General features: G+C 39.6%; 1 protein-coding gene across 1 annotated transcript; it reads right to left on the bottom strand.

Moving 5' to 3' along the window:
* Nucleotides 1-4,405: 4,405 nt before the first annotated feature.
* cd40 (CD40 molecule, TNF receptor superfamily member 5) lies at nucleotides 4,406-25,679 on the bottom strand. Its single transcript, XM_048241217.1, has 12 exons — nucleotides 25,549-25,679; nucleotides 24,931-25,021; nucleotides 24,673-24,795; nucleotides 22,882-23,028; nucleotides 22,239-22,332; nucleotides 21,998-22,056; nucleotides 21,227-21,319; nucleotides 19,599-19,624; nucleotides 19,041-19,079; nucleotides 14,546-14,674; nucleotides 5,911-6,044; nucleotides 4,406-4,415 (listed from the first exon to the last, which is right to left on the bottom strand). The coding sequence occupies exons 1-12, from the start codon at nucleotides 25,612-25,614 to the stop codon at nucleotides 4,406-4,408; spliced, it is 1,011 nt and encodes a 336-aa protein (XP_048097174.1). The 5' UTR covers nucleotides 25,615-25,679.
* Between the last annotated feature and the right edge of the window lie 232 nt (nucleotides 25,680-25,911).

The following is a 25,911-nucleotide window of genomic DNA, read 5'->3' as shown; positions in this document are numbered from 1 at the left end:
ACATAACAAAGATATCCTCCCAATCACCATCAGTGCAAACACCACTTTTTGTGTTAAACGAGTGACGGAGTGAATCTGATAAGAATCACTGGAGAACATGGGGGCAAGGTGGGGGTTGGTAGAGAATGCTGACAATGAGTTTGTGAGTTTGTCCATAGTTCTGTGGTAGTGTCTGAATACCTCGTAAGACTTGGTTCAAAACTCACTCTTCCCATAGCGTGCATAGTCCCAATATTGTCCAGATGACTACCATCACTGCCCCATTATTAAAAAAAAAAAAACTTGTTGACCTTTGACAGTTTTCTTTTCTTTGCTGAAGTGCTTGATGTACAAATTAATTCATGACCTTGCACCACCACCACTCAAGCAATGTGTGTCACTCTTTCCAACTACAACTTTTGATGTTTGCAGTCCTGCGGGCATTGCCTCTACAATTTACCACAGTCAGTTTTTTGTCATCTCCTCTCGTGGTGACTGGCTGATATTTTCTTTGTTTGACGGAATCTGAACTATGGTGTTCCAGAGTATCTCCCTGAAAGGAGAAAGGTGGGCGTGGCCAGGCTAGTCTATAGCACCACCTGGTAAAATATGCTTGTTAACTGCATGATAGCATTACACAAGATAAATTAATTCTGGAAATGTATGTTTTACCGTCCTTGTATAGTTTATTATTGTCTCTTGTGGCATCAGCATCTGTAATGTAAGAAAAAGAACATTTGACAGATGTGGAATTTGTATTGCATATTCTCATGTGCTGGAGTGGACAGCGTTTGACGGGAAACTTTGGTGGTGAAGTTTAGGGTGATTTCCCAGAAGCTACATGCTTCTGATGTTCAAATTGGTTCCGGGCATGTTGTTGGGAGGTTGTTGCTTGGTATGAAGTATAGCAAACCCTCTGTCAAATGGGGTCAGTCAGTTGAGATCTCAGTTGAGAGTCAGTTAATGTTCTAACGGATTTCTGTTCCCCACTATGTCTGTTAACAACATTATGTGTTCACTAAACTTTTTTCACATTGCATTTGTAAGATGTTACAAAATGGCCTGATGTGGTCAACTTTCCTGTCCATAGTATATAGTATATAGATAGCAATGACTGAAAGATGCATTTTGTGATGTGGTCAACTTTCCTGTCCATAGTATATAGTATATAGATAACAATGACTGAAAGATGCATTTTGTGATGTGGTCAACTTTCCTGTCCATAGTATATAGTATATAGATAGCAATGACTGAAAGATGCATTTTGTGATGTGGTCAACTTTCCTGTCCATAGTATATAGTATATAGATAACAATGACTGAAAGATGCATTTTGTGATGTGGTCAACTTTCCTGTCCATAGTATATAGTATATAGATAGCAATGACTGAAAGATGCATTTTGTGATGTGGTCAACTTTCCTGTCCATAGTATATAGTATATAGATAGCAATGACTGAAAGATGCATTTTGTGATGTGGTCAACTTTCCTGTCCATAGTATATAGTATATAGATAACAATGACTGAAAGATGCATTTTGTGATGTGGTCAACTTTCCTGTCCATAGTATATAGTATATAGATAACAATGACTGAAAGATGCATTTTGTGATGTGGTCAACTTTCCTGTCCATAGTATATAGTATATAGATAGCAATGACTGAAAGATGCATTTTGTGCCAAGACATTGTATTTTTAGCGTTCTTTGTTCCAGTTGTCAAGGTAACCCTAAGTCTAGCCATTAATAATAACATATAATGTTGGAATATTATGACATATTTAGGGTACACAGGCCTGTGTGTGAAAAATGTCAAGCACACACCCTAATTGTGAAACTACCCTCAGCATAAAACTTTCAAAGGTCTTTATTCCATAAATTAAACTTCCCTAGTCACTGGCTGTGCATCTTCCCAATGTCTCCCTATTTACTTTCTTTCCTCTCTGACACTCTGTTGCCTTTGTCTCCCTCTCCCATAACTTTCTCGAATCAGACACCTTTTCGTGTCTGTATTCTGGGAGATGTAGTTTCAGCCTGAAAATCCATGGTATTTTGTATAGGCACATTCTGATGCTGGTGCTATCTATCTATCTATCTATCTATCTATCTATCTATCTATCATCAATCTTTGTTCCAATTCTCAAAGGTTTTGGTTTAGATGTGTTGCCTCCAATTGATTTCATTGCCTCTTTCAGTTTCACTGTGTCTCATCATACATAGAATGTATATTAATACTTAAACAAAAAAACAATGGTATTTTTAGTCACAACCTTTAGCTGCTTCAGACTCTGCAGTAGCCTAACTCACTTGGTCATTTTGTCTTGAGGTCTCATGGTTTACCTTGTCTAGGTTATTGAATCTCAATTGTCAAACAAGGTTCTCATGCTCAGCATTTGCTTGGACCCCGATCATGGCTGCTATTTCAATTTTAATTGTGATCAATCAAACAATACGTATTTCAGAGCACTGAGACACGCGAAAGCTAAAAAAAGTTTTCTATATTTTTATTTGACTCATTAATACCTATATACCTTGTCACCATTTCATATGATGCTAAATGATTTGGCCAATATAATATGATCTTTCATCCTCTCTTGAATAAAATGTATCAAGGGTTGGTGCAACAAGGAAAACTAACACAAGAAAGGTGTGAAAGTGTGAATGGGGTCATCTCCACCCTGTGCTAACACCCAATTAGACCCACCACAGCCGTTCCTGTGACAAGCTATCGGCCCTTTTGTTGCTGTTTAGGTAGACGATAGCTGCCTAATGAAGTGACACCTACGTCCATTGTCATCACTGATTCATTAGTGCCTGGCTCTCCTGTTTCATCACATGCAGTTTCAAGTTGTGTTTAAGAATAGGCCAAGCTAAGAGTTAAACTTATGTTGCTCATGGGACAGAAGTTATAGGCCTACTTTAGGGGAAGTTATTCAACATGCAGAGATTATAAACAAACAACTCAAAGAAAATACTATTGTGATGGAAGAAATTGCATCTGCATTCAATCCACTATCAGTGCTATTTACTACAGTATGTAACAGGAGAGGATAATTTGGTGGGTCCTTCCTCACTAAATTAGAGACACACTGGCATATACAATGATAATTGCTCTTGGCTGATTGAGCAACACAAGGCCATCTCTATCTAGAGTTCTTGATTAACAAAACATTTATTTGCCAGCTTATACTGTAAATGACAACGTAGGCTATAACCTATTTTCTACATTCCCTTCCAGAAAAAAAAATCCTCTAGGTATTTTATTGAAAACTCCACGACATCAATGTAGCTCCATCCTCCGAAATACAGGCCTGCACCAATTGCATCTTTTTCTCGTGCAACAGCAGCATTGGGATGTATGGGAAGTATTCTAATCTAATCAATTTATCTGTATCTCAAAATTTGCATCACTTGTGGCGCCATTATCATATACATTAGGAAACACCTGTTTTGCCTAAATGTCCTTAATTTGCTCAATGCATGCCTGGCCGTAACCAAACGAATTCCGCTGGTAGGGGACTATAGGCTTCGTTTGGCATTGTTGAATGACATTAAAATCACAAAAGCCCAGCTACAGGTTTCATGTTGCTAGTTTTCACACAGGCTTGATGATTGATCTTGTTGTGTGAAGAATAAATCAGTAAGCCTATAGTATTTTACTTTTTAGCCATTTAATTTTAAAGGCTATGCACAAGCAACACTACACTGACGTTCCAAACGGAACACCTAAAGCTCCTGCACCTCAAAGGCGCCAAGTGACTTTTCCGTTGCATTGTTTCCAGTGTTTTCAACACAACCTTGCTCCATCACCGAACGCTTTCGACGCCGAGATTACGGGTTGGCCCTATATTTGTCAGTGCTGCTCAATAACATCCATTGATTAACGAATGCTGTCAGTTGAAAATATCGACGCTGTTGTGCCTGGTAAGTGACAGACCGTGTTGGTGCACTCTCATATCAGCGCCTTTGTGCGGGGGCTTTGAGTCTATGATTGTAGACTGCCTCTTAGCCTATAAGGGAGTTGACATCTTTTGTCTTTTGATGGTAATCACTTTAATCACTCTGCAGTAGTGCTTCAACGTTTACTGTGTCAGACCGTGTGGTACTGCTTTCATTGTGAGGTGTGTGATCACAGCATATCATCCTGCAGGCCTATACCAAATCCCAAGATAAAACAACCCAGAGTTCAACTGTTGTGTAGAAAGCTTAGCAAATAGCTTACACTTTTTATATATGTCCCAGTGTCCTATTGGAGAGTGTAACTGAATCAAGCATCGAAGTTGCGTTTTAAATTAGCAAATATCGAATTTAAGTAACGTTTCGTTTCAATTGACAATGGAGGTATTCAATTAGGAGGTACTGAATTAGGCCTATAGGCTATGCTATAGGCTACAAAAAGTCAGAACCCATTATATTGCTAGATTCATATTTCAGAGTAACCTGAGAATGAGATACACAGAAGCAACACACATTTATGCTTCACAGGGACTGATAAAGCCAGGGAACATGATCAAATCATGGACTAGCCTAGACTTAATTTCAAGGTTCTTCGAACTAGACTTAGCTATCTAATTAACAGACAAATTAGGTTATGCGGCCAATTCTGCAGCAAATGGCTAAAATGTAACCACCACCCCACCCCCCCATAGCTGCAAATTAGGCAAATCTTTGAGTAGAAGACCTAATAGCTTAACTATTTTGAAGAGGAATACATCAGTAAGCACATATAGATATGCAGTTGAATTCAATAAGACATTGGTTTAACCTTAAATATTTAGTCTAATATATTAGCCTTAAAGTTAATTAGTTGTAGTGATTTCCCTCTATGCAATGAGCTTGAGTTTTGATTGGCATTTAAATGCAGGATGCAGGCCTTATCGCAGTAAAATGTGAATTTTAAATGAACCTCGAACATCCCTAGAAACACAATGGAAACTGCGCTGAGATAAGTATCACGCGACTTTGAGAAAGCGTTAAAAGGAACAGCAGAGGATCCCCTTTGAAGGGATTTTGATCGCGTGAAAGCAAGCTCATTCTATACAACTGTCAATCACCATAGCTGGCACCGCCCATGGCTGGTGTGTTGACTATAAAAACATCCAGCAAGTTGATGGTAGACACATCTGCTTGCCGGGACTAATGATGCCTGCCTCTCAAATAGGACTTGGTAACTTCTTCTTTGAAAGAAGCATCACTATGCAAGAATATCAGCTAGGGTGTCCACCTAGCCCACAACAATTGCCCTCTCACATCAACGCCTTAAATGGACTGCCCTTGTCGTATTCTGGACTACCGGGATATAACTTTATCCCATATCCTCAAGCGCGACGCATGGTAAGCACTCAGAGTTATAGAGTTACAGCAGGCTACGTGCTCTTTCAACATCGATCGTTCATATACTGTCTAGGCTATGCGTTTATGCTTTCTGGCCATTGTAGGCCTAGCCTATATCTAACAAATGATATGTGTGTAATTTTATTTCAGTGTGGTGGAGACATGTTGCACTATGTACATACAAATATGGCAAGCCGTTTATAATTTTGTCTTGTTTCCTTTGCCTGCAGGTGAACTCATTTGACCTGAAGGCTGCCTCACCATACCATCATACAATTCTAAGTCGTGGTTCATTTTATTCGCCATATCAGACAATGGTCCCAGATGACCCAAGCAGGACTAACAAAGTTGCGAGTCGGGAGAGCACAAGCGCTCTTAAGGCATGGCTAAACGAACATCTGAAGAACCCATACCCCACCAAAGGTGAGAAGATCATGCTTGCCATAGTCTCCAAAATGAGTTTAACGCAAGTGTCTACGTGGTTTGCTAACGCCCGGAGGCGCCTGAAGAAAGAAAACCGTGTCAGCTGGGCCTCCAAAAGTAAATCAGACGAAGAGGAGGAGGGTGAAAGTGAGGAGGAGGGTATGATGCAGAAAGATACCTCTTCAGTCTCCGAGGATGAAGATGAAATTGATCTGGAGGCAGTAGACGAAGAGGAGAAATACCGGGAGTCAGTGGTAGGATGTCCGTCCCGGTCTGTAAACAACGAGCGATTTCCCCAAACTGTTGAACAACCTAAAGACAATGACAATTCAGTTGACGACTTTGTTAAAGGTGAACAAGGCCCCGGCGCATTCATCAAGGAGAGTAAAGTTGGTGACAGTATTCAGAAACCCAAAATCTGGTCATTGGCGGAAATCGCCACTTCACAAACAGTTATCAAGACGGCAGAGGCGTCCTATACCAACGCCAGCAGTGGACTCGATGTGGGGAAGTGGTGGTTGAACTGGGCTTCAAGGAACGGTCTGTACTTCCCGGCAAACTATGACTTTTTGAAAAGGGACAGTAGCTGTCAAGTGAACGTTTAATCAACCGCTGACCCATTCCTGTTTACTGCACTTTGAAGAAGTTCTTGCAAAATTAACAATTTTGTTAAGTTCGAAGTCATGGGTTCGTTAAAAACCAAAGACTGTAAACCACAAACTGTATATTATATATTTGTATTTTGTTGTGCATAGTAAATTATAAAATAATTTCACATAATTTGTCAAATTATTTTGTTTAAATAAAATCTGAAAATGATCTGTGTATTCTCCATCAGTTTTCTCCTGCTAGGCCTGCATGATTTACAGTAGCATGCTGGTTGTTGATTTGGGTGAAATATAGGCTAGCATAGGCCTAGGCTACTTTATGCATACTAGCTCTGTTCTGAGTGTCAGACCAAACACTAATCCTAGTGCTTAATTCCTTTATGCATGCATACACAATTATGGAATTATTATTGCTTTCAATTACAGGCTGTGTCTTTATTAGGGATAATATAATCACTTTTTTCAATACAGTGTTGACAGATAATGACATTCATTATTGTTTTAAAAATATTTTGGTTGTGTAAACTAAGAAAATACAGTCCACAACAAAGGTCAAAGTTAAATGATTATCACGATTGAACCAGCCTTTTACGCTTCTCAGATTTCCATGTGGATAGTTCACCAAACTTGAGAAATAAGATGAAGCTATGATATTTGGAATTTAATGATCCTGAGAAGATCATCCATTATCAACATGATTTTATCTTGGTCTTTGTGATTTTAGGAGGTGAAATTCGTTCAATTCATGGCTGTGTCACATGTTTCATTTTGTCTTATTCACATTAGGCTTCTGCCATTAAACATAAACTACACATAAACAACTGAAGAATAAGCTATTTGCTTTGTGAGTAGGCCTACCAGTGTTTCCCAAATGAGGACACAAGGATGCAATTGTTCAATTATATTTGTGCATATTTCTTAAGGCACTTTACCCAGTATGAACTTGATCTCCCACGAGACTGGGGCAAGCCCACAGTTATTAACTGATTTTGTTTTGTGATGGATATTTGGCTTTGGTGCATTCTGGCATGAGGATGTACTAAAGACGGAAATATTTTTTTCTTCTTGTTAAATTTACTAGTCTATCGCCAATAACTCAAGAGCTCTTGGGTGCTCCTTGTTGGTGCCCCCCACCCAATCCCAATCCTCCCCCACCTTTTTTATGCAGCCCTTGCCACTTAATCTACTAAACCCCTCTTCTACTGCACTCTTTACCCCCCCCCCCCCCCATTAATGCACAAATAGGCTGACACCAGACATAATTTCACTGCATTTCTTACTTCCAGTAACTATATGCATGTGACAATAAACTTCCTTGTATCCTTGTATCCTTGTATAACCGGCAACTATAGCCTGCCTATAGCCTGCAACAAATAATCAACCCTTCTTGAATCACATTTGAATGAAGTAAAAGGGTGTACTTCTGACAACGTCTAGGTAATGACTTGGGACTGATAGGACTAGTCATTCTATTGTATTGTTATTACTTGGGCACCACCAGCTTTAAAAAATAATAATTCTTGTCAGTAGCCTACATATCTTAAATTAGGATTACATATTTTACTTTTACATTACACTTCATAAATCATAAGTCATCAATTACTTAGAATAGTACATTTCCTTCTATAAATCCCAGAAAATCCTGAACCATATTTCAAGGGCAAAACATTCAACTAGAAGGGGAATGAAAGCAATAAGGTCTGTCGTAATGGAAATATGAGAGACATTTCCGGTTTCTTTGAGGATCTGAAGACTGTATTATAGACTTCTACATGATTTGGATTCTTGGACAGAATATCCTTATAAGTAGGATACAATTTAAATACCACAAAGAAAGAAATAGGTTAAAGCTTGATATCACTAATTAACTTTGTAGGTGTACAATGAAACATTGACTATGGTCTCATTTTCAAAAATATATATAAAATCTTGTCTTTTGAGGCTAGTTCTATGCTGAGGAATTGTGGGCTATGATGCCAAAAGTCAGATAGGAAGATGTATTTATAGACTATTATTTGTGTGGCTGCTTAAAAATAACTGGACATGACCTAGTTGACAGGAATGGGTAACAAATGTTGGGGCTTGGTATTGGTAATTTAGATGTGCCTTCACAGTATAGTATTCAGTAAAACACTTGCCCATGGAGACTGTAGGGGTTCCCTGTCTATCCTGTAGCGCCCCCTAATGGCATGTCTAAGCAATTTACACTACACTTGAAACATTTTTGTTTTTCCATTTTTATAAATCAAAAAAGAATTGTCATTATGGGCCGTTGACTATAGATTGATATTATTCAAATGAATTAAAAACCCAATTTGTTAAATGTAAACTGAAATTTGATGCCAGCAGCAGGTCTAAAAAACTGACGGGGTCAATAAAAGGCCTGGGAAGTTGTAAAATGCTGAAGAAAACACAGGGAGAATTTCACAACGTATTAACTGGCACCATGACAGGGTATAAAAAAGCCTCCAAGAGAAGCTAAGTCTTTTAGAAGCAAAGATGCTGAGGCATTCAGCACTCTGAAAAACTGTGTGAAAAATACAAAAATATAAGAATAATGCTCACCAACATAACATTTTGAAGTATTTGGGGATTTCATCATATACATCAAAATATTCTGAGAATCTGAGAATTCATTTTTTTAATCCCAGAGTCTTAACATTTATAGAGATGGGGCGCATTGCTGCTGTTGGTAGTTGTACAGACAATATTTGTCACTCTAAAATTGTGTATAGATAACCAACAGAGGGAGATGTTGGACACAAGCACAAATTAACCAAGAACATGGCATGGAAAACAGACCAAACCCAATTGAGAATCATTTCAGGGCTATAGCCAAGATATGCTAATACTGTTCGTCCACAGCACAAGCTAGGTATGCCTGAGAGAGATATTAAGATGACATCAGAAGGCATAGTGTATCAAAAGGTGATGCTGAGTGCCAGAGATAGGATAATAAAATCAAGATAAATCCATGTAATTCAGCCCACAACAGATCTCTGTATTCCACCTCGAAGAAGATACTCTTCCGGCTTGGTGATAGTGACATTTTTTATTGTGAATTTCAGATTATATCAATCATACTGAAGTTGATTGTTTGGTTGGGAAGTGATCAGATTATTTTTCTTAATCAAAACCACCCAAATACACCAAAAACATAATGGGTAGCATAACATATTATTTGGTCTTTGGTGAACATATCACTTGTTGTTTTTCTTTTTTGTTTTCAGTTTTCTTCTATCTTCTTTTTTTTGTGCCGGCTTCCTAAAACCATGGTGCAGGACATAGGCCTGAAGTCTAACGGTATACAGTACCCTACAGAATTATTGGCACCTCTGCTAAAGTTGACTAAAAAGAGGAATATAAAATCATCTTTTGGAAATTGATTTTAATGCCTTAAGTGACAAAATGAGGAAATATCCAACCTTTAAGGACACCAATTTTCTTTGTGAATGAATAATGTATCATAAATAAATAAACGTTCTTCCTTAAAATTAAAATAAGTATTGTCACCCCTATATGTTACATTTCAATATGCAGGCAGATTTTTATTTTTAAAGGCCAGTTATTTCATGATCAATTCATGGATACTATGCATCCAGATAAAGTTCCCTTGGCCTTTGGAATTAAAATAGCCCCACATCATCACATACCCTTCACCAGGGCCCGAACTATCTTTTTGTCTTTAAGGGGGTCTCTCTATCTCATAAAAAGTTGGCACATCCCGCAAATAGCATAAGGCGATACAAAATAGCCTAGGCGGGAGTGGCACTTTTGCGCAGTATGCGCACGGTAGGCCCTAGGCTATAACTTGACACACGCACCCAACAGACAGAGATTTTTCATAGAAATTGATTCCTTTCAATTAATTTCAACATATTATTGATTGCAATAGTCCATATTTCATTTCAATTTCACAATATTCTCAGATAGGCTATCCTCAGTGTCAAACACAATAATGCATGTAGTCTTTAACTTATACACAGGGAAAATGCACTAACTGGCAGGAATTAATTGAAGCCAAACTATGTTCTAGTATTATAGGCTAATGTACACATTACTGTACACACCTGCATTGGTGTTCAGTCGTCTCGTGTGTTGAACCGTGGAAATAAATAGGGAACAATTTTGGAATTTGCACAGAGATGTTGTCGGGTAGCCATAGAATAATCCGCCATCAGAGATTGCTAACAGGTGTTTCAAAATATCTGGGAACTTTCCGGAGCTCTGAACAGCAGAGGATAGCCTACAGATCAATTCACACAATCATTGAAGTAGGCTGTATGGGCCATAATTTATGGCTTTGTCAATAAACATATAAGAGGCGAAGCGCAAGTTCAACACCAAACAGGACTTCTTCAGCACATATCAAATCATGTAGGCTAGCCCAATAAACGCATATAATAGACAAAACACTCGTAATAGACATATCAAACCATGTAGGCTAGCCCAATGAACGCCTATGTAAATAGACAAAACACTCGTAATAGACACATGTCAAACCATGTAGGCTAGCCCAATAAACGCCGATGTAAATAGACAAAACACTCGCATCAAAGCAGGGTGACTTCTTCGGACTTGCAAGTGCTGTCAAATCGATCCTATGCGGTTTGCTCATATAGTCTAGTGGTGTGGTGAAGTGCAGTCATGCTGCGTTCAAGAACATAGTCTACGTTCAGTAGTAGGCCTAGCCTATATTTTAATTTAACGTCTTTAATGGTAAGAGATCGCACACGGATGGATAATGAGCGTTGTTTAAGATTAAATTACAATGCCAGACACCTTCAGATATGAGAGACCCCCTCAGATTTTTGACTTTGTTGTTTTCATGGGAGCCATTCCTCACTCTAAGGGAGCTCAGCTCCCTCTGGCTCCCACGTAATTCGAGCACTGCCCTTCACCATACCTAGAGATTGGCATGGTTTTATTTCAGTTAGCCTATTAGCTGGTTTGATTTGCATTGAGCTCAATGAGCATCAAACCATCTAATAGGGTAACTGAAATAACACATAAATGGGAAATCATTTAGTTCACTCTCATTGACATTAAAACATATAAAACTGTCTAAACAAAGTGTTTTAGTCATTATTAGCAAGTAAATGTTTAACAAACACCATGATAATTAAATCCTAAAATACATTCTACAACACAACAGAACACAGAGACACTTTGTCAGTGCTTCCCTATTGTTCACACATGTTTAGCAAAGACATTTATTGTGAAAAAGACAGCTCCCTTGAGTGCATAGTAGCAGAAATGCAATCCTCAGAACATGGTATTAGCAAACACTTCATTTAATCATTTACATTAAACATAATTTAATCATTTACATACCTACATGCTTACATTTATATCATAATGGACAATAATGTCATGATGTGTAACATTAACTTATAAGAGCTATCTAATAACTGTAAAGGTCTTTTATTTAGCAATAATAGCTGACTGCTGCCAAAATGCAGTAGGTGGTGTAATGCTTACAACAATATTATTACAATAATCAGGCTAGTTTGATGGCAGAATAAGTGGTCAGACGTTAGACGCATGGTTCAAAAGGGTAGTACTTACGCTTCTTTATTAATCATGAGTGTGTTTTTGGGTGTAACATCTATTAAACCAATTAGAGTGCCATCTCCCATTCCCTTTAAAAAAAGAGTACTTGGACCATGGCATGTTGGTATGACGAGTTAACACATCTCTGCTGAAGGAATCTGCTTGTGAGCATGACCATCTATATAACAGCAGGATTCCACCAAAGGTTGCTTTGCTAACACAGATGTGTACAAGTGTTAAAGGATAATTCCGGTGTGATTTTGACCTAAAGTGTGTTGAAACATGATACCGAGTGTGAATGTATGTCTCATAGCTCACCTTGGCTTGTCCCCTGCACTCAGAAATCTGGCGCTAGTTAGCCAATGCTACCAACACAGTGTTTCGTTGTGGTGCCTCGGGCATCGGCCTAGCCATGCAAATTAATCACTGTTTTACACCATTTACGAGCCTCAAAGTAGCTCCATACTTCATTGGTAGACTTCCGAGGGCCTTGACATTTAAAACGAGACATAGAGAACTTTGAAAAAGCACTGGTAGTTTATTTACAAGACGATTTATACAGACAGTATCTTAAGGAATTTTACCGTTCGATGCCATCTTGAATTTAGTCCACGATAAGTCGTTTAACAGTACCTAACGAACAAGTATGATAAGGGATCAGATTCCAAAAATAATTCTGTGAAAATGCATGGATTCCAGTTGCTGCTACTGGAAGCAACTGAATCCATGCATTTCCACTGAATTCTTTTTGCAATCTGATTAATGTGGAGGGTTCAGCTGGAAACGTGACCATGTTAAGGTGCAATGCTAGCAATACAAAAAACAATGCTAAAGTAACTTATGCTGTGCTATTTGACTGATTGAGTGGCCACAGCAGTAAGTGACAGTCTCACAATATGTTATCATTATCATTATATTAACATATCAAAATTGATTAATTGTCCTCATAAGCAGCAAAATGACATGTACAGCCCTTTAACCTGTTGCTGATTTACCTACATGTAACTTCTGCATGTACTTTGTTTATCCATTTTTTTTTCGGGCTTTTTTATGCCTTTAATCAGATAGGATAGTGGAGAGTCGGGGTGGGATCCGGAAAGGACCACGGGGCGGGAATCGAACCCGGGTCGCCGGCGTGCGGTGCAGGTGCCCCAGCCAGTCGCGCCACTGCTGGGGCCTGTTTATATGGCTCTGAGCCAATGTGGGAGGGGTGGGCCTTGATAAGAGTTGTTAATGGGCCGGTCTGGTTTCAGTATAGAAATGAAGTAATGGGCCGCCAACTGTCCTTGCTTTTGCGATTGTTGTGCATGTTTTAAAATTATGCAAAAAAAAAAAACGGCCCAAGGTACGTCGGCCCACCGGGAAAATGCCCGGAAAGCCAGATGGCCTGACCAGCCCTGCTTGCCAGGGAAATGTTGCTTAGGTCTCGCCACGAGGCAGATCACAAGTTAAGGCTTCTACATACTTGCCATTCCCGACCTGTAGCGCGACAATGTGACGTCACGGGAGCACCGTAACCATTTATAGTCGCGCTGGTGGTCGCGACACTAGTTGCAATATTCTCCTGAACAGAGGTGTCGCTGTTGTGAAAAGGCTATCGCTACCTACGATACACAGTAGAAGAAGCTGTCAGAAGCATTGGCGTCAATGGCAGTAAAAAAAACACTAGCTAGCCTCTGTGATGGTACTTCAGACTTTGGTTGCTGCTATTCACAACTACCGTCATCGTTACCATCTAGTTTCCAAGGTCTGTGCAGATAGATAGATAAATAGATAGATGGATATATAGATAGATACTTTAGTGATCCCGAGGGAAATTTTAATAATTTAAACATTTTACTTAGCTGCCTAGCTAGCTAGCAGCTGGCTGAGTTATATCCTGTATAACCTGTAACTTTCCACTTTAGTGTAATTTCCTAAAGTGGAAAGAGATTCAGGTCTTAGTAGATATGCTTTGGTTGAAAATAAATCTTCTCTATTCTTTCCTCTTAATTCCATGTGTTGCGACTCTCGCTGGTAACGTTGTTAACTTATCCAGCAAACTATTAAAAATTCACGACTGTAACAAAACGGTCCTCCGAACTGCAACTCTCGCTTGCCCTCAAACTAGTCCATCTTCCAGTTTCCGGTTTGTCGTGCTCAGCTGAAAAAAATAGAGTGGTGCGCTACCCGGCCAAAATCCTGGCGATCTACGTCATTTTGATGTCACATTGTCGCGCTACCGGTCGGGAACGTCGAGTATGTAGTACGCTTCAGACTTCTTGACAGTGCACTCTCAAAACAAGATTTTTCTTGGTTAGTGGTGTTATCATTTCAGTCATGTCAAAACAGCAATGTGTGATCGATGTGCCTGACCACACCTCGTTTTTTCATCGACACACCATGGGCGTGCACATTCATTTGCTATTTACACAACATGTACCTGGAGGGATAATTATAACTGCGTTGGCCACAAACTAGCAAAGTTCACAGTTCCGTTGTGCCAGATGCTGCAATGCGCCGAGAGTAAGATAGAGGCCCTGATGATTAGGTGGATTGACAGGATTCAGTCTGTGAGAGGATATCCTCTTTGCCCTGTTCCTGTTGTATTATCTGTCCTCCCTCAGAACGTACTTCGGTATCAATATGATTGTCAAAGCTGCACTCTTCTACCTGAACAGGTGTTCGGTCTGTCTCATCTTCCTTGACCTCATTTTCCTCAGCCTGTCGCAGAGTCTGTTCATTCATCCCAGCCTCAATGTCTTCTTTATTCTTCAGAGGTTCAAATTGGTCTTGTCTTTTCTAAAATACAATGGAGACACTTAGTTTATTATTATAACATTTTGACCCACAATTCTCACAGAAATTCACTTAAATGCCAAGGCTCGAATTTAACAGATTTAACAAATGAGCAACTAAACATTCCATTTATGACTTAGATCTCAATTAAAGTTACTTGAAGGTGTCATTTCTAGAAGGTGTCATCTATCCACTGTCACAATTTCTTCTAAGATATCTGATGTTGTCAATTATGTTGGTCGACAAGAGCAAAACTGCAGTAAATGATGAAAAAAAAAACTTGCAAAAAACACACTGGAATTAAGAAAAATTTCAAAACACATTTAGGGAAATGTTACAAATATCTAAAAGTCTTCTCATTTTCATTTAGGTAGCTTTGATTGCTGTGGCAGAGTGAGTGGAGAGAAGGGTGCGGGTCCCACCTTGGGCCAATCTGCCAACTACAGTAAACAAGCAGTTTTGCTATTTAATTGAAAATGTCTGTATTAGTACGGCAAAAATGTGGAACATGTGATCTAGCCTTGCAATGAACAGCAATGAAAAGTTCAGGAGGAGCCCTAGGAGTGATTGACAGCAATCACTCACCCCATTTTCATTCGTAGGGAATAAAACCCTCCTTACTGCCCATTGCATCACTCTGGAGTTGCAAAGCAAATGTTTTCACAATCCTTCTACTCACAAAGCTGGTAATTATTATCTTAATGTAATTCTGCTATGGAACTGTACTACAGGACATCGTATTGTTGATCCATTACATATATCTGATCATTACTGATTCTCTGTGCATCTCCTGGAAAGTCCAGCTGTTCCTCCCTCTAAACATGAGAACCCCACAGACAGCCGAAAAAGTTTTTCTACTCAAGTCTTCTCAAGCCTCCACCACAATCAGCCATTTCACTGTCCACAGTTGACTTTGCAACATTTTTCTCTGTAAAGTTGCTAAAATTAGTGCCCAATGAGCCAATAAAAAGGCATTACTTTGTGTAGACATGGTAGCATCATTGGATTCTTTCTCTCTACACTTCTTCACCGAAGTTGTCCAACAACATGATCTCGGGATCCTATTCCATCCACTCTTCTGCAATCAATCACACCTACGCTGGCCATCCTGCTTGTGTACCGAGACCATTACCCTAGATTCACGTGGTTGCGTTGCGTTAATGCATGCTGGTGGGTTTGCCCGATGGTTGGGGGTGTGTACTATACCTTGAAGCATAACATAATTTGATTGGCTGGTCCTTGCAATGCTGTCCGTTGGTGGAGCAAAAGTTGAAAAAAGTTTTTGACGGAGGTGACGGGAGCAAAGCAACGCAACGGACCCACAATTCACTTGGGATGACGTAAAGCCCATGTAGAGTGAACGAGATGCGTCTCCATCACTGCATTCAACACAAGCGTGTGTAGGCACCGTTACAGATGATTCAGAGTGCAGCAGCACATCTGGGCCCAGTGCAGCAGCACATCTGGGCTTGGGCAATGGATGACGTAAAGCCCATGTAGAGTGAACGAGATGCGTCTCCATCACTGCATTCAACACAAGCGTGTGTAGGCACCGTTACAGATGATTCAGAGTGCAGCAGCACATCTGGGCCCAGTGCAGCAGCACATCTGGGCTTGGGCAATGGATGACGAAAGCCCATGTAGAGTGAACGAGATCGCGTCTCCATCACTGCATTCAACACAAGCGTGTGTAGGCACCGTTACAGATGATTCAGAGTGCAGCAGCACATCTGGGCCCAGTGCAGCAGCACATCTGGGCTTGGGCAATGGATGACGTAAAGCCCATGTAGAGTGAACGAGATGCGTCTCCATCACTGCATTCAACACAAGCGTGTGTAGGCACCGTTACAGATGATTCAGAGTGCAGCAGCACATCTGGGCCCAGTGCGTAAGCTTAAGAGCATCGTAAAGTCCCTCTTACGAACGTTTTAAGATTTGCCGACTGTTTCCCGAAACCATCGTAGATTTACGGCTTCTACACACAGTTGCGTGCGTTGCAGTGCTGGAGACACATCCCATTCACTTTACATGGGCTCACGTCATCTGTTGCCGAACTAAATCGCGTTTCTACCGTCACTCGCGTATAGAAGTTCAGCTGTTGCTGCACCGACAGATTGCACCGGCCAATCAAGCCAATCGACGGACGGCACCAACCAATCAAATTACGGTTAAACTTCAAGTTATTTGCATAGCTACCGTCGGGAACACCCACTGGCATGCGATGTGTGTAGAAGCCGTAAGAGCGTCGTGAAAACACTCGTAGATCTACGAGTGCTCCAGAGTTCTCATTACAGGCTAAGAGCGTCTTAACAGGTACTGAGGTCACCAACAGGACATACAGAGGAATTACAACTTAGACTACATTATCCAACTTACATTCCCTTTCTTTATTGTGTTTAATCTGATGTATCAGATTTTAGTGTGCAAAGTAGCATACATTTAATGGTCATAATAATGTGATTAAAAGCGGACAAAAATGCAATCAAGTTATGAAACGAGACTTTGCCAGAATAGTTTGCCATTACCTTTGCAAAGTGAAGGCTATATTTTATTAGGCCTATGAGGTAAAACCCCTCACTGCGGTTCGAGCCACGACCAGTGGGCTGCGGCTGAAGTGCTCTTGAGCAAGGCACCTAACCCCTCACTGCTCCCCGAGCGCCGCCATTGTAGCAGGCAGCTCACTGCGCCGGGATTAGTGTGTGCTTCACCTCACTGTGTGCTGTTTGTGTTTCACTAATTCACTGATTGGGTTAAATGCTGAGACCAAATAAAATAAAACCCTAATAAAATATAGCCCTCACTTAGCAAAGATAATGGCAAACTATTCTGGCAATGGCTCGTTTCATAACTTGATTGCATTTTTGTCCGCTTTTCATCACATTATTATGACCATTAAATGTAGGCTATTTTGCACGCTAAAATCTGATTCATCACAGGTAAACACAATAAAGAATGGGAACGTAAGTTGGATTATGTATTCTAAGTTGTAATTCCTCTGTATGTCCTGTTGGTGACCTCAGTGAGAAGTACTGTTAAGACGCTCTTAGCCGGTAACGACAACTCTGGAGCACTCGTAGATCTCAGCGCAAGAAAATCTGACGTGATCAGGGCAGGTTTAGAATCATTTGTTGTAAAATGTTGCAATTTCAATTCTTCTCTACACTATTACGCATTGCTGTTTCGTGCTTCAACTAACTAGCCTTAGCGAAATAAGTGTACAGAAGGACAAATGGATATTAGAAGTTTCTTTAGAAAAAAAAAGGGCAGAGCATGGACAAGAAGTGGAAACTCACAGTGTGTCATCATATCCCGCAACCCAGGAGGACATTTCGATCAGCTCAGTTTCAATATATCGTGATTTACTATTGAATCACATGCGCAGTAAATATGGTAAACCTGACCTCGTTTGAGGGGGCTTCCAAGCAATGCATGTTGGGCTTGATTTTGACAGAATGGAACTTTTTCTTTGGGCAAAAGTTCGTGATAGCCTACACAACCCAAATGCATTGCTTTCAAGGCACCCATAGCCCATTAATTGAAGGGGATGACGCCCAAATGTTTATCCCGAGATCTAACGCCACACCTGTGCACTTGACAGAGGTGCATGACGATGTTTATTCTACAGGCTATTTTAATGTCATATTTTGGGTGTTGTATGTGGTGCACTTTGGCAGAAGAGACGTTCTCCTTACACGGTCTTTAAACATCAAAATATTCAGAATGCCGTGACGTGAGTCACTACAATTGGCCTTCCTTTTCATTCTCAAAGTAGGTTAAAATTGCATGTTCATCAGCCCGATTTTCAAAATCTCTCGAGGGAGAAACCCCCAAAACCCCGGACAAAAAGGTCTCTAACTTCTGGGCTCTAGCCTCGAATGCTTTAAATACCTAGCGACGCCCCTGCTAAGAGGTCACACAAGATTCTTAATCTCTGTGATTTGACCTTGGTGGAATGACTTACTCAATGCTCTTCATTCTAGTATTCTAGCTTTGGGATCTTCAGAAAGCATCTAAAGAGTGTTTCTAACTAATTAATTTTCCTTACAGAGTTGCAGTTTGTAAATTTATGGTTATCGTTATTGTTCTGTTAATTCTATTTAGTCTGTTAATAATTGGTGTTTTTTTAGGGCTCATGGCTTTACTATAAACTGTTCATTTTAATATGAATGTAATGTTTATTGATGCATTTGACCAGATTGACACAAACTTTCCCTAACTGACCACCCAGTGAGAATTGCACTTATAAAAATGTTAATTAATATTCATTCATCTTGAGGACGCTGGCTTTAACAACAGAGATTGTGACAGTAGTTATTATGGGAGGTAAATTCAGCCGAAAAAAATAAATCAATGAAATGTAAATGCAAACCTCTTTCTCCCATGTCTTTGTCCACACATTCAAAACATTCTGCCAAAATGAAAACAAGAAATTAGTACACAATCTAAAAAGTAATTTTTGACTAAATTAATTAACAATGTCATTTCATTTCAAAAATGTCATTTCATTTCCATCACCATTCTGGTACTTCACAGCTATATCTAAGTGAAAATTTAGAGAATAGAGAGAAAAAAGCTTCATTTGCCTTTGCTCATGACATGCATAATGTGATGGATTAAAGAATCTCCAGCTGCTTGTGATATCACATTGCCAGAGATATCCATATAGCAATACCAGAGCCACACTAAAAATGGTCCGATGGCAACAAATGTGATTGGTCCACTTGCCCAGAATGTTGATAACTGGTAGTGAAAGTGTTGCTGTTTTGCCATTAAATGTTGTGATTGTTGTGATGCATAGTGTTTATTACTAATTCTGTTTAGGGCCATGTTAAACTGCATGACCACTACATTTGTAATTTATCAATCCACCATTGAAATATTTATTATATTATTCTATTATAATAAAATGAGATCAGAAAAGAATTACCTTTGGGCATGGCTCTTCGCATTTACCTGCAACAAAAGTGACACAGATGTCAATTCAATGAAGTGGGTGTCTCTTGTGCTCTAGCCCGTTGGTGCTCACGGAGCAGAAGCTCAGAATCAATCAAAAATCTCGGCCACTTCTGAAGACTGAACCCAAAAAAGGACTGGAGCACACGATTGGTTAAACTGAGTTTTCCGATGAAGACACTATCACGTCGAAATAGACCTCTCCAGAATAAGTCCCGCCTCCTAACTTCCGTATCCATCCAACCTTCGGTCGTCAAATGTCTATGGGAAATAACATGGCGTTTTGAAAGATCGTACCTGTCAAACCTGCCATGTAGTTTCCACTGGATTTTTAGATTTTCGGTGCTGTTTAAGTAGTATAGTCTATAGTATACTACTTAAACGGCACCGACAATCAAAAAATCCAGTGGAAACTAGATGGCAGAAGTGTGTAGGCCAATCTGCCCACCAGCTTTTTCTACTTCGCTACCTACAGATGTTTTACCGGTATGATATTTCGAAACGCCGTGTTATTTCCCATAGACAATCGACGCCCGGAAGTTGGATGGATACGGAAGTTACGGAGGCGGGACTTATTCTGGAGAGGTCAATGTTAGTCACCAGCACCAGTAAAGCTCAGTTTAACCAATCATGTGCTCCGGCCCTTTTTTTTGGGGTTCAGTCTTCTACAGTGGCCCAAGATTTGTGATTGACATAGATGTAGATTATATTAGGACCTACAAGGTACAGTTATATCACTCACATCTATCTATACATGTCTGTGTGTGTGTGTGTGTTAATCACATATCTGTCAAACTGTACATTCGATTGATTTAAAACTTCGCAGGTGTCTTGCTACTGGCAAGAGTAAGTGTAGTGTTAAGTTTGATGTTGTTTGGATAAGAAATGCAAAATATATTGTTAAATGTATTGGCTCCCTCTCTCACTCACACAGCACTGTAGGCTTCCAGAGAGGACACAAGTGGGGCTTTGGCAGAGCTGAATCAGTGTACATGGGTAAAAAGTTAAGCAATTGCAAGATGTGTGGATGATTGTCATCTCTGACCTCCACAGAAAAGACACCCTGTATGCGGTTTGCCTGCATAAAATGATTCCATGGATTTTACAACAACATGCCAACACAGGTATGTATTGGCTATTCAAAACGACGTAAACAAATTATGTGCAATAAACTGACACTTTGAATCTTTAGACTTGAATAAACAAACGGCAATTCCGACTGCAAGAGGCTTATGCCATTTTGATCTGTAAAAATGTCACAGCCATCCTTAAATTCTGCTCACCACACATTGCTGGAATGATGTTTTTCCCTATCATCCTATTTTATAAAGCAGGCCTACTGTACCTGTGGACATGTAATTGGGCTACAGGTTTTCTACAGGAATAGCATTTTTTAATGGGCACTGCACTAGTTCAAAACTAAGTTACAGATGATCAATTTAAAAATGAATGACAATTCCAGATATTACCACTAAAGCTTTTCTTTCTTTTAGGGAGAGATAGGATAAGACAATGTTCATGTGTATTTTGAAAAGTAAACACAAAGTCAATTAAGTCAGGAATCACTTGTTAAACGATAAATATCTGTCCATTGTCCATTACCTTTTAGACAGAAAATGATAATGCCCACAATGACCACCAGGACAAAAATTGTTGCAAAAACAGCAACACCAATGTGGGCTGTTTTTTCCCCATCTGAAATGAAAAAAATAAAGAAAGAAATATATAATATATAATATAATATTAGCCACAAAATTGCTCACATGTTATGTCTGACACTGGCAAGTTTTATTAAAATGATTAAAATGCAGATATTTTTAAAATGGCCATCCCTTACATGTGGTCTAAGATTAAAGGTGGCAACAAATACCTAAATATTCTAGTATGTCCATTATGTTGATCCATGTTCTATCAGTGGTCTTTATACTGCCCTTGTAACAATAAACCTAAACTGTTATAAACTGCTGGTTGAGGCTCCATCAGACCAAATGAAGTCTGTAGAACTTATTCAAAGCATAGGTGTTTTTTTAGACATTAGAGTGCTATTTCCCTTTCTCATATGCAGAGGCCCTAGACTGAATATAGGGGGGAGTGCAAGGTTCACCACAACGTGATGCCTGGTGAAATATTGATTTCATAATAAATTATATTTATAATATAATTTAGTATATCTTTAATAGTGTACATTATAAATAATATTAGTGTACAAAAAATAAATATTTGTTTAGCTGATAATATTAGCGCTCAAAACCAAAAAAAAGCTCATACATATTTACAAGTTGCACTGATATCCTGTAAACATAAAAACACAAATGTACCTGAATAAGTAAGACAAGATTTGATGATGATGATTAGCCAAAGTATTTCACTAACCTTTACAAATGTTGTCAGTCATTGTAGTGCCTTGTTGCCGTGGCTTGTCATTGTTGCACCTTATGGACAAAAGGAGGACACTTTGGTCACAAAGCAAGTTGCTATTCAATAACAAATTCCATTTAAGGATGGGTCAACACAGGATTTTTGAACTCTAGTGTACATTCACAAAGCTCTAGGCTGTTTGAAAAGATCTCCCGATCAGAAAAGAATGCATAGCGCAACAAATACGAAAACTCACTCTGTCCACGGCTGACAGCTGCTCTCTAATGAAAATGCAGCTGAGAAAGTTCCAGGAGGGCATTCATCACATTTGGTGTCAGTCTTCTGAGTGGCTAGAACAACATCCAGGACAAAAAGCATAAGTGTAAGTGCCACATCCCATTTCACAATAACCTTTAGATAAGACTGAAGGGGTTTCGAGGGCCTAAGGCTGGGAGAGCTTAAACATGTGACCCATATGCATTATGCAAATGCTACTACACCTGAAAGGCAAGCGGACACACATACAGATGAACTAAATTCATATAATACAGATTTGTTGTAAATTTGTCAAGTTTAAAGTTTCTATGATGGAACTTGTTGGGGATGGACATTTCCTTTTGTGATTTTCATTTTGAGTGTGGGATTTGAATTTAAATCATGACACACATCACATAAACCTTGAAAGCACAAGATAATCCAAAGTTTATATAAATCCACATAACACAAACAGTGAGATCTAGCAAGCAAAACACATTCCATTAGCACCTTGTAACGTAAAAACGAATACATTTTTCATTTACTGCTATGCAAGACATTGATAACTGATCAATTGTGCATGCCCTTTCATTTCACACTATTATGTTTATAGAAACAGCACAGAGAGATGGGGCCTAACCTACCGTTTTCGGACACCTTGAAGCCAGGTGGGCATTGGCTATTCAGGACACAGGTGGCACATAGTTCGTTGACACAGTGAAAACCCTCCATACACCTACACGGACTTATATGTTCCATTGTTATGGGGGGCGTTGGTTCCATATGAAGATCTGTGTATAAGCACATAGTAGGTAAGGTTAAATGATCTTGCGAAGTACAAAATGTAAAGTTTTACATTTTATTGTATATTATTCAATTTTATTGGAAATTCTACTACATCCTAGTAAATGACATCTCTGTCACATGGCCCCTGTGGACACTTTCAAAGCAGAACTGATGGGTAGGTGTCGATATTGCTTACAGAGCCCAGTGCAATGTATGCCAAATAAGGTACCTTACTCTAACCAAAATGTAACAGCACAAATGAATGGAATCATTGAACCACTGACCAACCGAAAAAAGGAAACATAGGTTTAGCAATCAAACAGCACACACACACATACACACACACACACATACACACACACACACACACACACACACAAAGTACACAAAGTACACAAAATAAATGCTGTACAGAAAGTGTGTGAAATGAAAGAGATGAGAGAGAAAATGTTAAAGAGAGATATAACAGGGTAATAACTTTACACCCACTCAAAAAATACAAGGCCTTTGACTATTTGAATAAAATAAATTAAGTACATGGAAAGAAGTGGGTGAAATGAACATGGCAAAAAAAAGGTTGCTTTTAACATAACATAAGTGAGCAAAATGAATGCTTGTCCTATGGCTTCCATTGTTTCTATAAGTTTCTCCGAACATGTACAGTAACCTTGAGTAGTTGCAATTAAAAGTGATTAAGTAAGGCCCCGGCCGTGGCGCGACTGGCTGGGGCACCTGCACCGTACGCCGGCGACCCGAGTTCGATTCCCGCCGCGTGGTCCTTTCCGGATCCCACCCGACTCTCTCTCCCACTCACTTCCTGTCATTCTCCACTATCCTGTCGCATTAAAGGCATAAAAGCCCAAAAAATATACTTAAAAAAGTAAGTAGGTATGTAACGTTCCAACACCAACTACAGCTGATACCTCCAGACATACACAGACATAATACAAGTAGGATCTCCATCTACAGTTTCCTCAGGCTCAATGTCAGAAGAGATGAGATTAAAAACAGTCACAGATGATGCTGATCTGAGGTCATGTGGTAGACTCTTCCAAAGAGGCGTGTATGGACTGAAGGCACGGTCACCATTCTGTGTGAGACGCAAACGTGGTATGTCCAGGCGTGCGTGAGAGACCTTAGTGGTTGAGAAAGCTGAAACAAATTTCCCCTCCGTACACATTACGTCAATGGCTTCCCCTGAAACTCTCACTTCTCTGTCTGTCTGACCCTTACACTAATGCGTAAAGGACAAGCATTATGTGATTGTGCATGTGGTTGCACAGCATATACTGTCAGTTCACGCACACCATGGCATGTTTTAAGATGCAGTTTATGACATTACGACCGATGTCTTAATACATCTGCACACATCAGGCTAGTCTTGATTTCCAAACAGACAACAGATCATGTCATAGAAATTCATGCAGGTCAAGTTCAGAGACTTTTCTCAAGTAACAAGTGTCATTTTTACCTGCCTTCACATTTATGATAAAACAAGTATCTATTCATCTGAGGGTGCAGGGGAATTGGTATATAACACCACACTACAGGGCTTCCTCTGGAGTTTGAATCATGTCAGAGAACATTGACATCAGAAAAGCATCAGTAACATGGTCAACTAGGCCATGTATTTTATTTGTCACACTTACTTGGATCACAGTATGGCTGCAGAGAACATTTCGTATTTGTTGTGTAACCTTCCTGGTATTCGTTCTTTTGGCAATTGACACACGCAGGTTCTTTGCAGTCGACCCTGTTAGGCATCCTTGTTCCTAAAAATGAAGGTTTTATGAGCTTTTGATAAACGCAAATGTTTTTTACTATTATTTTGATGTGCCGAAATGCATGTAGGCTAACTATTAATATGGCAAGCATAGAAGGAGGAAATGGGTAATGGCTAATCTTACCAGGCCCACACATGTCGCAACATTCCTTATTATCATTCAGGTAGTGCTTTTCGAGATCGCAGGCTTGGACCTGCAGGACGTGAAGAACGATCTGGGGAGGAAAACAATGAGAACAGCACGTTTCTGCACCAGTGACAACAACATTTGGACACGGAAAGTCCCACAAATACCCACCCAATTCTCGTGGGTACGACTCATTTTGATACTGAAACTTAGTTTCACTTTTAGGTGCCGAGAGCTATACGCTTTCCATACGCAGGACATATCTGATATATATATATATATATATGATATATTAGTGTATTAACATAGGTGACACTTAATAATAGCGTTGATTAGCTCAAAGTGAAAGTAAAATAACCAAATAAAACATTCGAATTTTGTTGCGCATAGAACGCAATTATCATTAGTAGGATAGCCTGCCTATCTCATGGCCACACATCTAGCCTAGTTACATCTAGGAATTACACGTTTTATCAATCGCAATGTAGCATCAGCATCAGTAAATTGCCATTTTCTTTAGGCTACAAATAGCATACACACTTGTATACAAAGACGTAGCAGTGGTAAGAAATAGGTCAATTTATAGTTAGCGTCAGCGAGTAACTTACTACTTACCATTATTACGATCCAACACTGCATTTCCACAAGCTTAGGTGCGTTTGGTTTGGAATTAAGATGCATAAGATGCAGCTGTCAACGCAGTGTTTGTCTTCTCTGTCAGAAAAAGAGTAGCTGCTGAGGAGTGCTCCGCCCATCTGCAATCTTTGGTTCTTCCCGTCACGGGGGAATTACAAGTTCCCTGTTCAAATCACCCACGTGACTAAAAACACCCCTACGAAAAAGAAGTGGTGGGCTAATATTAGTAAGATTTTTAATATATATATATAGCAGTTATATTATAATGTATGATAGGCTACGTTTATAATATTATCTAAAACCGCTATAATAACCTTGCCCTCCTCTATAGTGTTCCTAGGC

The sequence above is a fragment of the Alosa alosa genome, chromosome 4 (assembly GCF_017589495.1).
Source record: "Alosa alosa isolate M-15738 ecotype Scorff River chromosome 4, AALO_Geno_1.1, whole genome shotgun sequence".
In the NCBI taxonomy this organism is placed as follows: domain Eukaryota; kingdom Metazoa; phylum Chordata; class Actinopteri; order Clupeiformes; family Clupeidae; genus Alosa; species Alosa alosa.
Note: the sequence above shows the minus strand (reverse complement) of the source record. Positions and strands in the feature narration are given on the sequence as shown.